Source organism: Equus quagga, chromosome 14 (genome assembly GCF_021613505.1).
Source record: "Equus quagga isolate Etosha38 chromosome 14, UCLA_HA_Equagga_1.0, whole genome shotgun sequence".
NCBI lineage: Eukaryota > Metazoa > Chordata > Mammalia > Perissodactyla > Equidae > Equus > Equus quagga.
The window spans coordinates 85,092,219-85,107,783 of NC_060280.1; the positions used below are offsets into that span (position 1 = coordinate 85,092,219).

Genomic DNA, 15,565 nt, shown 5'->3' on the forward strand with positions numbered 1-15,565 from the left:
CCTCCCCAAAGCCCCTCTCGCAGGCCACCCGTTCCCTGGACTCCTGGTCCCAGCGCCTTGCGCCTACCAGGCCTTCCTCCATCCCTCAGCCCCAAGAGCCTTGGGTCCACCGAGTGCCCCCAAGTGCCCTTCATCCGATCCCATCCCCCTTACGTGGACGCCATCTACAGCCTCCCTCACTCCTAGAGTCCCCAGCGCCTCAGTTTCTAGATTCTCAGGGCTCTGACCCCCCACCTCCCCACCCCGATTCCCCTCCCTCAGGTCCCTCCTCTGCCCCCCCAGCCCCCAGCTACCAGTCCCGGCCCATTCTGTGCCCCTGCACTCTCTTTTGAAGCCCTGTCCCCAAGCCTCCAGCCCCCTGGTCCCATCCCGCAGCCCCCTGTCTCAGGCTGCCCCGTCTCCTGTGCGGCTGCCCCTGCCTATCCGCCCCGCACTTCACTGCCCTGGCTCTGCTCCTTCCCTCCTCCGGGACCCACCTTGACCTTTCCTCTGTGCGTGCCCCTCCAGCCTTCCCAGCCCTCCACGCCCCACCCTGAGGACTCCATGGATTCTTGCCCACAGACCATGTGTCCTCAGGGTCCTCTATTCCCCCAAGCCTGGGCCCTTCTCACCTGGTGGCGGGTGCAGGGACACACGGGGACAGGGACAGGATGGGCGGGTGGCTTCAGCGGTGGGTGAGGCTGAAGCCAGACCCTGGGCGGGAGGGGGCTGGGGAGTGAGTGTGGGCGGCCCCTCCCCGGCCCGCCCCCCTCAGCTGCAGCCTGGGAACTTTGTTTGGAGAAGTCCCGCCAGTTTGTTACCTGGTGTGTGTGTGGGGGGGGGGGCGGGGGGTTGAAATGGCCCTGTCCTCCTTTGCTCCTCCCTGTCTCTCTCTCTGTTAGTCACTGGCAGATCCAAGGAATCTTGGACCTAGAGCTGGGGGAGGGGGCAGGGACCGTCTCCCTTCCAGTCCCAGAGACACACACAGTGCTCAGTGAGGCTGGGTCACCCTGCAGCCACCTGTAATCACACTATCACAAAGACACACATAGAAACACCCACCACAGACCCAGACACAAATTCAACTTAGCTCTCGGGCACCTACACGGTGCTCCAAACAGCCGCTCAGAAGCACATGGGCAGGGACCAGAGGCCCTGTGTGCCTTCATGAGCACTCCACGTAACAAAGACATATGCAAGGTCGCACAACCAGCTAAGCGCAGACCCCAAAATGCCTTCACACACAGCCACAAGCCCCACACAGGGAGGTAGCCCACACGCATTCCCGACCTCCCTGGCAAGGACACAGCCATGGTCACACACCAGATGGAGGAACTCCTGTTCTCAACACAGTAGCACGAGGTCCTGGGGGTCAGAGCGGGGTCCCAGTGGTCCCTTAGGTTCACCAATGTTGCAAATACACACTCATGCAACAGCGACCCCTCTCCAACAGACCCTGAGGGTCACACCCAGTACGGTCCTCCCCATTACCCCTCATGAAATGCACCTGCCTTTGCTCATCAATACATAAAGCGCTCCCTCCCCCCTCACTGAGGTGTGCAGGCGCACACACCCAGACACACACCTCAGGTCTCACACTCTCTGCATCGCCATGAACACACAAGCTTCGGGACAGACAACCTTGTCTCCACATTTGGCACTGATGTGGAACAGATGTTTCCCCCTCACAGAAACCTACAAAGGGGGCGTTCCCAACCGGGCACAAATGGGCCTCCCAGCCCCCACCTCGAATGCGTAGCCCAGTGTGGGAGGAGCGGAGGCTCAGAGTTCCAGCCCCAAGAGGGGCGCCTGGGGCTGCCCTGAGCCCCTGAGTCTGCCCCTTGCGCTAGGAGTGCGGATGGCTCTGGAAGGCCCCACCCGAAGCCCTGCCAGCAAGGACGCCGTGTTCCCAGCTTGGCAGATGTCCGCCCCACCCGGGGTAATTAGGAACCAGCCCGGGCTGGCCACCCTCGGACCTGCACCTCCGCTGTCCAGCTGCCGGACAGCCCATAAAAGGGGGCGAGCGGTGGCGCTGCTGGCTGCGGGACGTGGGGAGGGGACAGGCTTCGAGTTGATGGGCTCCGTGTTCCCGACCAGAAAGAGGCCCCACTCCCTAGGACATATCCTCACACCCACCGCAGCGGGCCGCCTCTCCCTCCCTTCCCGCCACCACCCCGCCCGCCCCTGCCCCTGCCCCCGCACCGTGGGCATGCTCCCTCCCCCAGCTCAGTGTCCCCACTCGTTTCTGGCTGCTGGACCCCCGCTGGGCTGGGGCAGGTTGCCCAGGTTAGTTCACATGCTTAATAATTGTAGCAGCTAGTGAGAATAAACGCTGCTTGGCAGGTGCAATGCCTCGAGCCGCCGTAAAGGCGTTACTCGTCGCATCTCATTGAGTCCTTACACGCAGGACTGTGAAATTGGTGCTCCTTATTCCCACTATCCAGATAGGGAAACTGAGGCTCAGATGTCACACAGCCTGCTGGCGGCACGGCTGGGATGTGAACCCCAGGCCATTTGCCTCAGAGCCTGGGGTCTTTGCCATGGCTGTACCACTGTTTGTTTACAAGCGCCACTCCCACGTGCCCACACCCGCTTATGCACACCCAGCGGTCGAGTGGGGAGACACGTCTAGGCTCGTGGCTGGGTCCCCCTTACACACACATCCTGGCACGCCCAGACCCTGGGTGTGCGCAGTGTGAACATCCCTTCCTGACTCACACTTCCTGACTCCTGAGGGTTCCTCAGGCACCCCCTTTCGGTCCACCCCCCAGCTCTGACTTGGCCCTGGCAAAGGCCCGAGGTCACGTCCAGTCCTGGTCTCTCCAGCGGGAATGACAGTGGCTGTCTAGGCAGTGCCGGGAGAGTGGGCGGGAGACGGGGGCCCGCTAGGTGCCCTCCAGGCTGTGCTGACCTTCCCAGGTCAGGTGAACTTGTGCCACGGCTCTGTGAATAGCCACACTACGTCTCCGGCTTAGGGACAGGGCACGGAAGCTCACACTGACGGCCACTCACTCCCGGCCAGGGCTCCGGGGGTCGCTTGGGCCTGAGTCCTCTGCCACCCTGCCCCCTAACCAGTCCCCCTGTGGCAGCCGGGTGCTGGGAGGAGCTGATGCCATCCCACGGAGACAGGAACTGGGGGGCGGAGACTGTTAATCCCCAGTCTGGCAGGCCCAGCCTCTGCCCAGGGCGCCCACTAATTCCCAAACCAAACAGCAGGCAGTGCTGGGCCCGCTGCCGGCCTAATCCGCTCCCCACCAGCCTGGGGCTGTCCAAGGGGCCTCCTAGTTCCCACGCTCTGAGCCTCGAAGGAAGTGGGCAGATGCTCCTCTCTTCCACTCCAGGCTTTACAGCCCCAGCAGAACACCCCTACCCATACAGAGCTAGAAAAAGTACCTCCTTACTGAAGAATGCCCTCCTTCCAAAACTGCCATAATAAATATACATCTCTATTAGGTCTCAGTTGTGACTGCACCCCTCCGGATGTGACATCTTTGTGTAGTGAACAACCTGTGCAACTGTACATGGAGGTGCTCACCCCTAGATCAACATCCACAGTGGTTTAAGATCATTTTATTGAGGGGCAAGAGGCAGGGAGAGGTGGGGGGCAGCTACAGCCCCCCTGACCCCACCAGGGGGAACAGACCCCCTCCCCGCCTCCTGCCCCCCAAGTTGCTCCCCCTGTACTATGGGGGGACTTTGTGCAAACTCTGCCCCAGTGGGGGTGGAGGGTGGGTGTAAAACGGCAGCAGCTAGGGCTGGCAGCAGTGCTACTGGGCGCAGGGGGGCTTGTAGGGCTCCAGGAGGAGGGCAGAGAAGGTGTTGACCTTGTCCGCCCCCCGAACCTCATGGGGCAGCAGCGGCAGCTTCACAATGTGGAAGTCTTCATACAGGTCCTCCATCTACAGCCAGGGCAGAGGGCAGAAGGCAGCGGTCAGGGGGCCACAGGACAGGGACAGAGTGTGGGACAACAGAAGAGGTCAGGCTGGGGACCTCCCGGGGTCAGGGAGAGAATAAGGGGCAGAGGCTTCCCAGGGTCACAGGTGGGGGTGGCACCAGTGAGGATGGAGAGCACTGGGCTGGATCTCCCACTCCCCAGGGTCACAGGGACCCAGGCCAGCCACAGTCCTTGAGCCAGAATTAGGGTGAAAGAGATGAAGTGGGGGAGACGGTAGGAGGCTGGGAAGAGGACCAGAGGGTAGGGTGGAGCGAAAGGTCAGAGAGGAGATGGGCTGGGCGGCCAGGCCCGGCTCCTGGGTCGGAGGGGCGGGCGCGCGCACCTGGTCCAGGTACTTGGCCTGGATCTTGTGGCGGGCCTCGCACATCCTACAGGGCTTCTCGGGGTCAGGGAAGACGAGCTGGTTGACGATGATGTTGTGCGTGTCGATCTTGCACTTGGCCAGCTCCTGGATCAGCCGCTCCGTCTCATACAGGGACAGGAACTCGGCGATGCACACGCAGATGAAGGTCGTCTGCTCCTGCAGGGCGTGAGAGGGGGCAGTGAGGGGCACTTTCCGGCCCTGTCCCCTGTCCCTGTCTGCTGAGCCCCTCACCGCCCGCCTGGACCTCAACTCACAGGGTCCTTGAACTGCTCGCTGACGGAGCGGATGACGGGCAGTGTCTCCTCCAGCTTGGAGGCCAGCTGGTCTGCATTCATGTCCCCCAGGCCCAGCATGTTGCACATCTGTGGGGAAGGCATGTGGGACTCATGGCTCACCTGGGGCCCCTCACATCCCCGGATTAGGGTCTCTAACCACTCGCGGGACGACTCCTGACACCTCCCAGCGGTTAAGGGCGTGGGCCCTCGAGCACACCACAGTAGTCAAATCCCAGCTCTGCCATTTCTGGGGGACTGTGGCCAGAGGGCTTCACCTCCTGGAGCCTCAGTTTCCCCATGTGTGGACCGTGGGTGTTGGGGTGCTGTGCAGAAGTGTGGGAGCATCGGGGTTGTCATGCTGTGAACAACCCACAGTGGCACTCGCGTGATCTCCATTTGACAGACAAGGAAGGTGAGGCCCAGAGGGGTGAAGTGACTTGCTTGGGGTCACACAGCTGTGTCACCAGAGTGCAGAGCATTGAGACCTGGGCCACCGGGCTCTGGAATACATGCTTTCAAGCTCTGTCTGGGGCACTCCGTGGGCAGGCATGGGGACACCGAGTGCTATGGAGCAGGGGGGACAGTCCTCCCACGGGGAAGATCCATCCCACCCAGTGGGAAGCGCTGACAGAGAGGGGTGGGTGGGAAAGGCCTTTGTTACTGCGCATCCGAGCGTCTGGGGGCCCCCTTGGACTCGGGGACTGCTGGATGCCCTGGGGCGCTGCCTGCCTGAGAGATGAAGGGGCTGATCTGGTTCTTGATCTGCATGAGGCGGCCTAGGCCCCGCTCCACGATGGTGGGGAAGTTCAGCAGCCTCAGCGTGTGGCCTGTGGGTGCCGTGTCAAACACCACCACCGAGAAATTCATGCCCTTCACCAGCCTGCGGGGAGAGGGGGGTCAGGCCCGCTCCGCCCCTCTCCCGCCCCAGCCCGGGCAGCTCCCAGCCCCACAGGACGGCCCTGACCTCATGACCTCTGCATAGCTCATGGCCTCGTCGATGCCCGGGAAGGCGCTCATGGCCTCCTGCATCATCTTCTTGCCCATGCTCAGCATGTTGTCCTCCTCGAAGAATTCATCAGGCAGCTCGGCCACGCCCAGGCTGGGGTCAATCTCCTGGGGGCCGAGGGATCGAGACTCAGGCTGCTGCTACTGCCAGGGCCTTCCCTGCCGGGCGCCAGGCCATGGGGAGCCCATGGAGGGCCCTGACCTCAGGCCCTACATCAGGTCATGGCTGGGGACACCCCGAGGTGCCACGGCCCTCCCTCAGGAACTTAAGATCTCATGTGGTTGCACAAATTGTCAAACCATTTCACAAGCAGAGGAAAACTGCAAACTGTGCTGAGGGTCCCCAGAGGGAAGCTGAAGCCTGCTGTAGGGCCTTTGCACAGGCGGTTCCCCCACATGGGCCTCTGGCTGCCTCCAGATCGGTCCTCTAACTTGAGCCTTCCCTGACCACTCCATCTGACAGCACAGCCCCAGCCCCCCGCCCCCCTTCCTTTCTCCTTAACACTCAGCCCCGCTTCACAGCCCACATGGTTCATTTTCCATGTTTACCGTCTGTCTCCCCAACCTGAATGTCAGCCCCACGAAGGCAGGGTTTTTCTGTTCCGTTCACTCCTGTGGCCCCAGTCCCTGGAAGTGTCTGGCACATAGTAGGTCCTCAACATGTATGTGGAATCCACGAAAGGAGGACCATCCCTGCGGTGCCAGGCCCGTCCTGGCCCTGGGGTCTCCCTCTCTTGTCTCCTCCCACGTCACCTCTTTGTGGTGACTGCACAGGTCCTGTGGTGAAGCCCCCAACTTGCTGGAGTCAGAGATCACTTCCTGCGCAGGAAAGCTGCCCATCCACCACCCCCCCAGTCACACTCTGGATGGGTTGTTCCTGGTCACTGGGCCACCTTGGAGCTCCCACACGCCATTCTCTGACCCGGGTCTCCTCGCCTCCTGCCTCAGTTATTTAAGCCTCTCTGGGCCTCCTTATCGCCTCACCCCTGCCCCTTGTTCAGTGTCAGTGTCCCTCTCAGCTGGCACCCTTACCCCACCCAGCTCCATAGGCTGCGTCTGCGAACACTCCCTTTTTCCCTCTGCGGTTGACAAAGTCCCCACCTGGTGACTCCCAGCTCTTTGATGTCACTGCACCGAGGTGACCACCAGGAGAACACACCTAATGAGGAACTTGCACCCTGCTCCCTCTTCCCGTTACCAAATGTGCAACGGGCACTCAGTGATCCAGACAATCCGTCCCGCAGAGTTGGTGTCGCCTCTTCTCCCTCCTCAAACCCCTTCTGTCCCACTCACCCCTCGCTCTCCGCTGAGTCCTGTGCCTTGCCTGGGCCTCAGTGAGAAACAGAAGCCACAGGCTGCCAACAGCCTCATCTCCCCCTGCACGTGCCCCAGGCCCTCTGCCCTGCCTTGGTGCCTCTAGCCCTGGCGGAGCCCAAGTCCTGAGTCTGTGTGCTGGATGGAGCTCCCGCCCACCTGAGGCCCGCAGTCTGCCAGCTCCCTCCTGCAACATCACTTGTCCCTCCCTGAGGGAGTATTTGCATCGGCATCAAAGGCATCAAAACACTCTAGAGCATCTTCTTTCTCAAAAACGCCTCCCTAACCCTCTACTCCCATCTCCCTCCCTGATGTCCCATTCACTTCCCAGCTCCCATCATGGCAGTCTGTCTCACCTCCTCAGCTCATCCCCTCCAGGCAGGCTCTTGCCCCACTCGCGGGGTGAGCTCTCTAAGACTGCCGTGCCTGCGCCAGCCTCTTCCGCCTGAGCCCCTCTGCCCGCTGGAGCGCAGGAGCTCACACCCTCTGCCTCTGCTCCCATATCACCCGCGGCTCCCCCTCCTCCTCTGCGGGACCCTAATGCTGATGTGCCCCTGCGCCCCGTTGTTCCTGGGCCTCTCTGTTCTCTCATGCTCTCCTCCACTGACACAGCTTTAAATATCACCCTTGGGACAATGAGCCCCAAATTAATGCCAACCGCCTCCAAGCTCCAGGCTCATATGACTAAATTACTGTCCTGACATCTCCACTTGGATGTCCAGTGGGCACCTCGGATCCACTGTGGCCCAAACGCAATTCCTGATGTGCCCCTTCTAAACTTCCTCCTCACCTAGTCTTCCCCATCCCAGCCGCTCTGGGGGCCAACTGAGAGATGTACTTAATTCCTTTCTTTCCCTCACGCTTTACAACCAAGCAGGCACACTGCTTTGCTTCCAAAATACATCTCAAACGTGACCACTTCTCCCTCAATGTTCGGCCCCCACCTGAGTTCGGGCTGCCATCCTCTCCCGCCTGGTCACTGCCCCAGTCCCCTTGTTTCCATCCTTGACTTACAATCCAATCTCTGCATGGCACCACAGGGAACTTTTCAAAAAATGAATTTGGCCGTGACATTGCCCTGCTTAAAACGAACAGCTTCTTATTAAACTTAGAGTCTGAGCTGAACTGCTCCCAGTGGCCTGCGAGGTCCCATACCATGTGGCTCTGACTGACCTCTCCTTCATCTCCTTCCCTCCCCTCGCTCACTCAGCTCAGGCCACTCTGGCCTCCTTTCTGCTCCCCGCTCGTTCCCCCGCGGGTATGTCCAGGAAGGGGTGAAACTGGAGAGACAGAGGCTGTGGCACGGGCAGGACAAGGCGGCTGACAGTGGGCATTCACAGGAAAGCCCTGAAGGGGCCTCTGCCAGAGTGGGGAGCCGAGCCCTGCTCCACTCACCATGGCAAAGAGGTTGTCGTAGCCTTTGACCTTCGTTGGCACCTTGGAGAACTTCTGGTCAAACGCATCGGAGATGTTGTGGGCTGGGTCGGTGGAGATGATAAGAACACTCTCCCGCCCCTTGGAGAGCTGGACCGCTAGGCTACAGCTGGACAGGGGAAAGGTCAAAAGGCAAGGAGCAAGAGGTCAGGCTCTGCTCCCTAGATTCACAAGCGGAGATGGAGGTTCCCAGGAGCAGAGAACCCGGAACAGAAGCGGCCTTGGGAGGAGAGTATGGTAATTGTGGGATCAAGCCTCAGTCCCCGCAGAGGGACCCTCTCAGACCTCAGCACTGTCCCCACCAGCTGCCTAGAGCGCTATAAGGTTCAGCTGAATCGCTCTGGCCTGATGCCTGTTGCTTCTTTGCTGGCACGGAGTGGCATGGTCCAGGGGTCCAGCCAGCATAGTTTGACCCTGTGCCTTCTCCCTCAACGCTAATCTAAGGGGTCCCTTGAACCCCCTGCTAAACTCAGGATGATTGAGTCCACTTATCCAGCATAATTTGCCCCAAGGACCCCTCCCCCTACTCCCAGCAGACTGGGATAGTCTTAACGCGTGCGCTAATCCCCGCTTTCCGCCCCCACCCTCACGTGGGCACAGAACAGCATGGTTCACCAGACTAGGATAGTTGGCCCCGGTGCCCCTCCCCCTACTCTGAGCTCACTCTGGTACGGTCCAGATGATGGCTCTCCCGCCCACGTGTGTTGGGTTCACTGTGGTTCAGCCCTTGAGCCCCAACGGGGATGGTCCAACTCGGAGGGTGCCAGGCCTGCACTCAGGAGGTATCTTCCATTTGCTCCACGGAACTTCCGGAGAGTACAACCCGGAAGACCCCGGCCCAGCCACCTTGCCCGGCTCGGGGTGGAAGAGCCGGTCCCTGGCCTCCCCTTCGCCCAGTGGTACATCCTACCCGTCTTCCCGGCCCCCGCCGCAGCTTCTCTACCTGCAGGTGGTCTTGCCAACGCCACCCTTGCCCCCGACGAAGATCCACTTAAGGCTGCGCTGCTCGATGATGTTGCTAAGCGTGGGCTCCAGCGGCTCCACATCAGGCGCATCCTCGAACTCCTCTGCCTCAACCCCCCACCCGGCCACCCCTGCCGCCATCTTGGAACCGGCTCACGTGATCAAACGGAGCGCACCATGAAGAGCCCCCTACAAGGGAAACTCCTTATCACATGCCCATCGAGGCTAGGAATCTGAATTAATTTCCTCATGGCCTGGCTTTTAGGAGCTAATAGAAGGTATGGTTCCTATGTTCTCCGCTTCCAGGGTCCGCCTTGTCGACTTCCTGTCTATATTTTTTCAAAGACTCCCCCTGCCGAGTTAACATATTGGTACATTCCAGGCTACACCCCTCCCCTGATTGGCCACTAAGTCTCGCAGCCCTCCTTTTATTGGCTACATCTTTTCTTACTTTCACCAATCACTCTCACGTCTCGGTAGCCGCCAACCTCTCCTTAGCAACCAGCCAAACACCCGGTCCAAGCCCTTTCCGTGAAGTTAGAGCCGAGGTCCGCCATGGCCTAACTCCGTAGGCTTCACTTCCTGTCCATCATTTCCTCCCTAGTCTCCAAATTGGGTCCCGACATCGCCTCAGGTCCGTCTCCTCTGTTACCCAATTGGCTGGCTGCCACCTGGTTCCTGCCGCAAACCAATCCTAGACGAACTGATTAGCTGGTTGGAGACAGGTCCCGGGGCCGCGAGGAGGTTAGAGGGAGAAGGACTCCAGTTGTGGGCAAGGTCCGCAGATCCTCGTCCAGTGCTCCCTCAACCCCCATGCTGGGCAGCCAGGGCAGGGACCACACCTGCAACTGCGCTCCTTGTCGTCGGAGGAACACTGTTCCCGAAAACCTCCTTGCACTGGGCTCCCTGTTCGAGGGGAGACTCCCGTTCAGCGAATTCCCTGTTTGAACCTCTGCCCTGGGCAGGAATACAAGCTGAGTCCCAGGCCCTTGGTGGACACTCAACCTTAGATGGGGACTCCAGCCTAGAAATTTCGCCGGCTTCCTTTGAGTACTCCAGCCCATAAACTAATACCCTGATTCTCAGATGAGGACCCCAGCTTCACGGAGCCAGCTGTGTCCCTACTCCCAAATGAGAGCTCCATCCCAAAGTCAGGTACCTATTCCAGAGATACTCCCATTTCTATTTGTGGGGCTCAGGCTAGATATGCCCTCTAGTTAACAGACATAGGTTCCGAGATGTCAGCTGAACACACAACCTCAGACGGGGTCCCTTCCCTCACCGAGATTATCCTTGGTGCCAGAAGGGGATTCTAGCCCCGGAAAGCTAATGCGCCCCCAGTCCCAAGCAGGAATCTCACTCCGAGAGCCAGCTACAGCCCCAGTCCCTCTCGATGGTCCCATTCCCGGGGAGACCTCGTCTGCGTAACGCCCTGCCAAACCTAGCTGGATTATTAACATCCGCGGGGCGGAGCATCCCGGAGCCAGCCAGCACCTTGGGGTCCTCCTATCCCTCCTTCGCCCCGCCCCCACTGCAGACGCTGGGGAGGGGCGGCCAGGCTACTCTTCCCGGCATGCATTGCCCGGGATGAGACAAGTCGGGCGCCAAGCGCGGGGCCCAAGCGGTCTTCCCGGAGTCCTTTGCGCGGCACCTGGCGACAAAATGGCTGCCCGAGGGAGACGGGCGGAGCCTCCGGGCCGGGAGGCGCCGGGCCCTGCGAGCGGCGGCGGCGGCGGGAGCCGATGGGCTGAGTCCGGGCCCGGGACGTCGCCCGAGAGCGGGGACGATGACGTGTCGGGCGCGGGTTCGAGCCCGGTGTCGGGCGGCGTGAACTTGTTCGCCAACGACGGCAGCTTCCTGGAACTGTTCAAGCGGAAGATGGAGGAGGAGCAGCGGCAGCGGCAGGAGGAGCCGCCCCCGGGCCCGCCGCGACCCGACCAGCCGGGCGCCGCCGCGGGCCCCGGGGATCCGAAGAGGAAGGGCGGCCCGGGCCCCACGCTCAGCTTCGTAAGGAGCCGCGGGGGTGGGGGCGGGCGCCGGGGCCTGCCTTGGCAGGGGGAGTCGGGGCCCGAGAAAGGGGATCAGGACCCAGCTCCACCCTCCGGCCCCGATGAGGGGCCCTTCTGGGTCACCCGCTGAGGATGCGGAACCTGGATTCCCGACGAGAGAGGTCTGGGGGCGGAGGTGGGGACCCCCGGAGCCTCCCCGCAAGAACCAGGAGCTGGGGGGAATTGCATTGGAAACAGCGCTCCGGGAATGGGGAAACCAGGATACCAGGATTCCTCTTTGAATGGTACCCAAACTTTGGATTTGGGGACCATCTCCCATTCTGGGGAAGGGGGGGGAAATTCAAATCTGGAGTCCGAGCTTTGTGATTAGAGACTCAGACCGCTTACTGTGTGACCTTAGGAAATTTGCATGATCTCCCTGAGTCTCATTCGTCCAGTGTCCATTTATTGAGCACCTTAGCTTGTGCTGGGCATTGTGCTAGGTACTGGCTATGCCGTGGTGAACGTGACAGACAAGGTCGCTGCCTTCGTAGAGCGTCTAGGCTGGCTCACGCGCCTTTTCCCTGTTTGCAAAAATGGACCCCATCGCATTTTCTGATATGATGAGGGTTCAGTGAGGCCATCCTGGAAAAGTGGTTAGCACGGGGCTGTCATAGGAAGGGCTAATCCAGTGGTTCTCAGTTGGGGATGATCCCCCTCCCCCCACCTTTGGCAAAGTCTGGAGACATTTTTGGTTGTCAGAACTGGGGGAGGGGGGTGCTACTGACATCTATGAGTAGAGGCCAGGGATGCTGCTCTGCATCCGACGATGCACAGAACCACCCTGCCCCTCGAACAAAAATGATGCCACTCGAAATGTCATTGATTGGAGGTTGAGAAACTCTAGGCTAAATAAATGGCACCCGTATTGACTGTCAGCTCTGAACTTGTTTTGTCTCTAATGTTCAGATCAAGTCCCTGTGGTGTGGGGGCAAAAGTGTTGACTTGAGAATTACGGACTGGGGGGGTCAAGTGTCTTCATCTGCCAAGAATGAAGCAGTCCCTTGATGCCTGGTTGAGGGCAGAGATGGTATGACACCTGGAAACCTGTTGCAGCCCTGGGGGCGCGGACGCCCTCGGTGGGTGGGAGAATATGGAGGACCAGGATTAAAGTCCAGAGTTAGGACTTGTGTCGAAGGAAGGGGAAGTGTCAGGACCTGGGATGGTGTGAGAACTAGGTGGAGGCCGAGTGCCCTTTCGCGAGTGGGAGTGGCATTCATTGTCACTGCCCCTTTCATTTGTCCATGGAGGGGCCGTTGTGGGAGTACCCTCCAGGAGGCGAGGCCAGGCCAGGTTAGATGCAGAGGAGGGACAGTGTCGCTTGATGGGTAAGGATGCTGCTCTGTGGCGTAGACCAGCCTGACCTGAATCCAGCTTCATTGTTTGATGCCAGCATGACGAGGGTACAGGCCTCTCCCTCTCAAAGACTTTCCTCCCCTGTAAAATGGGAATGGTTGTAAGTTTCATCTTAGGGTAACTGTAAAAGTGAAAGGTGATAATCCATCCAAAGCAGTTGGCACAGGGCTTGGCATACAGTAAGTGCTCAATAAAGGGAGCTGTTACTGTCTGTGTGGTCCCTGCTAAGGGAGGGGGAGGCTTCAGCCTGGAGAGTGAGGACAGAGCCCATCCCTGCCAATGTGGGGGTTCTTCTCGCTCCCCGGGAGGGCAGCCTGGGGTCCAGGACTGCCTGGGCATCACGGGCCCAGGGCAGGCGCTAAGAGTCGCGTGTGCTCCTCTCTGATTGCTGCGCAGGTCGGCCGGCTGGCGGAGCTGGGCGCGGCGTCGGGACGGGCCACCGGGCCGGGCTAGGAAGGTGTAGTGGGCCTCAGCGCCGCCAAGCGCGGGCCCGGCTCCTGTAACCGTAGCAGTCTTCTGTCCCTTCACCCAGGTGGGCAAGCGCAGAGGCGGGAACAAACTAGCCCTCAAGACGGGAATAGTAGCCAAGAAGCAGAAGACGGAGGACGAGGTGAGCAGGCTGGGGTGGGGGCCGCCCACGTTGCCTTGCCCTTCCAGCCTCGCACCTGGCTGAGGAGCCCTGTCCTTCCCTGGCCGGCCTCTGGGCCTTGGATGGGCGTCCTGGGTCGGGGAGGAGGGCTTTCAACACACTCCCAGATGATTCGACTTGGCAGATCTTTACCTCAAACCCAGGACCTCCGGGGTGACACTGGGGGTGGATCAGCTGTCTCAGGACAGTCCTGCCCGTGGTTCTGGGCCTCCCTGGCATCCCCTTCCCAACCCCCTCTGTGTCCCCCCAACCCCCACAGGTATTAACAAGTAAAGGGGACGCGTGGGCCAAGTACATGGCAGAGGTGAAAAAGTACAAAGCCCACCAGTGCGGCGACGATGATAAAACTCGGCCCCTGGTGAAATGACCCCTCCCCGCCTGCCCACGGCCTGGGACTCTCTGCGATGTACATAACTATTTAATGCGGCGGCAGCGGCGGCAGCCTCCCCCAAGGACTTATACACAGAAGGAAACCGAGATGCTTCCCGCAGCCGCGCACCGTTCTCCAGGACTCTTTTTTACCTTGAGCACTTGCCTCCTGAGACTTCATAGACCAGTGGTTTACTCTCCCCTCTCTCCCCACCTCCTCGCTCTCTCTGGCTCCTTCTGTCTTCCTCTTCTCGCCCTCCCCTCCCTCCCCTTCCTCCCCTTAGCCATCACTTCTGGGAAGTAAAGAACTTGACTTAGTGCCGGAGCTGTGTGCTGGGTCTGCCTTCTTTGCTCTCTCCAACCTAAGCCCTCCCCCGTTGGCTGCCACTGCACCCACCAAAGCCTGGGTCTGCCCCAGCGACGGGGCTGTGGGGGCATGGGGAGGACAGGGGCACGTCCCCTCCTGTAGGCCTAGCCTCTCCTCAGGACCCATATCCCCGGACTGCACCCCCACTGTTGCTCCTCGTGTGCGGTGTCTTCACAGAGAGCTGTTCGTCTGTTCTTTGAGCAGACCCTTACTGAGCCCCTGCTGTGCTCTCTGGGCCCTGGGGCCACGGCAGCGAACAGAACAGACCACGCATGCCCCCTGTGCCCCCTTCTGCGAAGGAAACAGAAACACAAAAAGGGGAAGCCATTTTGGGAGGTGACTGCAAAGAAGTACAGGGTAGAGGCTGCTGGGAGGGTGTCTGTTGTTGTTGACATCTGATCAGAGACCTGAGGAAGGCGAAGGAGTATGTCCCAGGGTGAGGGGCCAGCCAGTGTAACGACAGGCTGGAGAGTGCCTGGCCTGGGGGCGAGCTTCGAGGAGACCCATCCAATGGAGCCGAGTGAGGGAGGAGGTGCGTGGATTACCTACAGAGCCTTGTGTGCTGGGTGAGAATGTGGGACTCCATTCTTAGCGAGAAGAAGCCTTTGAGGGGTTTTGAGCTAAGGAGCAACATAGTGTGCTTGATATCTTAACAGGATCTCCTGGCTGAAGGGAGGCTGGGGTGGAACCTGAAGGACAGAGGAGGCCCCAGCATGATCAGGGGAGGGGAGGTTATGGGCTGTTGGCAGCAGAGGAGGTGAGGAGGTCTGGGATCTGGCTTCTGGTGGGCTGCTCCACACCGGGGAAGGGCTGTCTGTCCTGCCAGCTACGTTCAGCCCTTCCAGGGAGTCTGGGGTTGTATATGTGATCAGGAGAAGGAGCACAAGGGGGCCTGTTTGTCTCACCTTGCAAACGTGATGGTTGATGTGTCAGGGGATAGGGTGTCCTAAGGAAAGTGACTCCCCTAATGTCCTTTCTCATGCGCCTTGCATTTCTGTGCCCTCCTGGCGCCACTGCTCATCCCGGTGGAGCCGGAACCTGCTGCTCTCCACCGAGCCCACAAATATTTTAAGATGTCCCTGCCTCCTGACCCCTTCTCAAACCTGCTCCACCTGGAGCAACATCTGGGCCCACCTCCCAGGACTTGTCAGGCGTGAATGCCAAGCAGCTCAGCACTCCTGGCCATCCCAGAGCCAGGCTCCCGTGTCCCCTTCAATCAGGGGAGGACCACGATGCGGAGGATCACAGCGGTCACCCCAGGGCACCTTGGACGTGTGGAGGGCTGAAGTAGCACCCACTGGGCCTCAGACTGCTGGCTCCAGTCTGTGGGTTGGGGTGGGGTGTTCCCAATACCAAGCACCCAAAGACACAAAACTCCCTGTCCTGGGGGAGCTAACGTTCTAGTCGGGGGAGACAGACAGGAAAGGAAATAGAACAGAACACATCAGATGGTTATACATTCTATGGGGAGGAAATAAAACATGAAA

General features: G+C 60.1%; 2 protein-coding genes across 2 annotated transcripts; one reads left to right on the forward strand and one right to left on the reverse strand.

Annotated features, from left to right (window-relative positions):
* Positions 1–3,533: 3,533 nt before the first annotated feature.
* GET3 (guided entry of tail-anchored proteins factor 3, ATPase) lies at positions 3,534–9,448 on the reverse strand. The gene is made up of 7 exons (XM_046637818.1): positions 9,270–9,448; positions 8,288–8,435; positions 5,538–5,686; positions 5,303–5,453; positions 4,553–4,660; positions 4,257–4,454; positions 3,534–3,878 (listed from the first exon to the last, which is right to left on the reverse strand). The coding sequence occupies exons 1-7, from the start codon at positions 9,428–9,430 to the stop codon at positions 3,747–3,749; spliced, it is 1,047 nt and encodes a 348-aa protein (XP_046493774.1). The 5' UTR covers positions 9,431–9,448; the 3' UTR covers positions 3,534–3,746.
* A 1,451-nt stretch (positions 9,449–10,899) lies between these two features.
* Positions 10,900–14,036, forward strand: TRIR (telomerase RNA component interacting RNase). Its single transcript, XM_046637819.1, has 3 exons — positions 10,900–11,296; positions 13,226–13,303; positions 13,602–14,036. Exons 1-3 carry the CDS (start codon positions 10,952–10,954, stop codon positions 13,707–13,709), a joined length of 531 nt encoding a protein of 176 aa, XP_046493775.1. The 5' UTR covers positions 10,900–10,951; the 3' UTR covers positions 13,710–14,036.
* Positions 14,037–15,565: the final 1,529 nt, after the last annotated feature.

Excerpts from the sequence above, each read along its gene's own strand:
- GET3 (XM_046637818.1), bottom strand. The coding sequence starts at position 9,430 with ATGGCGGCAGGGGTGGCCGGGTGGGGGGTTGAGGCAGAGGAGTTCGAG. Across the intron at positions 5,687-8,287 it reads ACGACAACCTCTTTGCCATG|GAGATTGACCCCAGCCTGGG; the intron begins GTGAGTGGAGCA and ends CTCGGCCCCCAG. Across the intron at positions 4,661-5,302 it reads TCAGCCCCTTCATCTCTCAG|ATGTGCAACATGCTGGGCCT; the intron begins GCAGGCAGCGCC and ends CCTTCCCCACAG.
- TRIR (XM_046637819.1), top strand. The coding sequence starts at position 10,952 with ATGGCTGCCCGAGGGAGACGGGCGGAGCCTCCGGGCCGGGAGGCGCCG. Across the intron at positions 11,297-13,225 it reads CGGGCCCCACGCTCAGCTTC|GTGGGCAAGCGCAGAGGCGG; the intron begins GTAAGGAGCCGC and ends CCCTTCACCCAG. Across the intron at positions 13,304-13,601 it reads AGCAGAAGACGGAGGACGAG|GTATTAACAAGTAAAGGGGA; the intron begins GTGAGCAGGCTG and ends CAACCCCCACAG.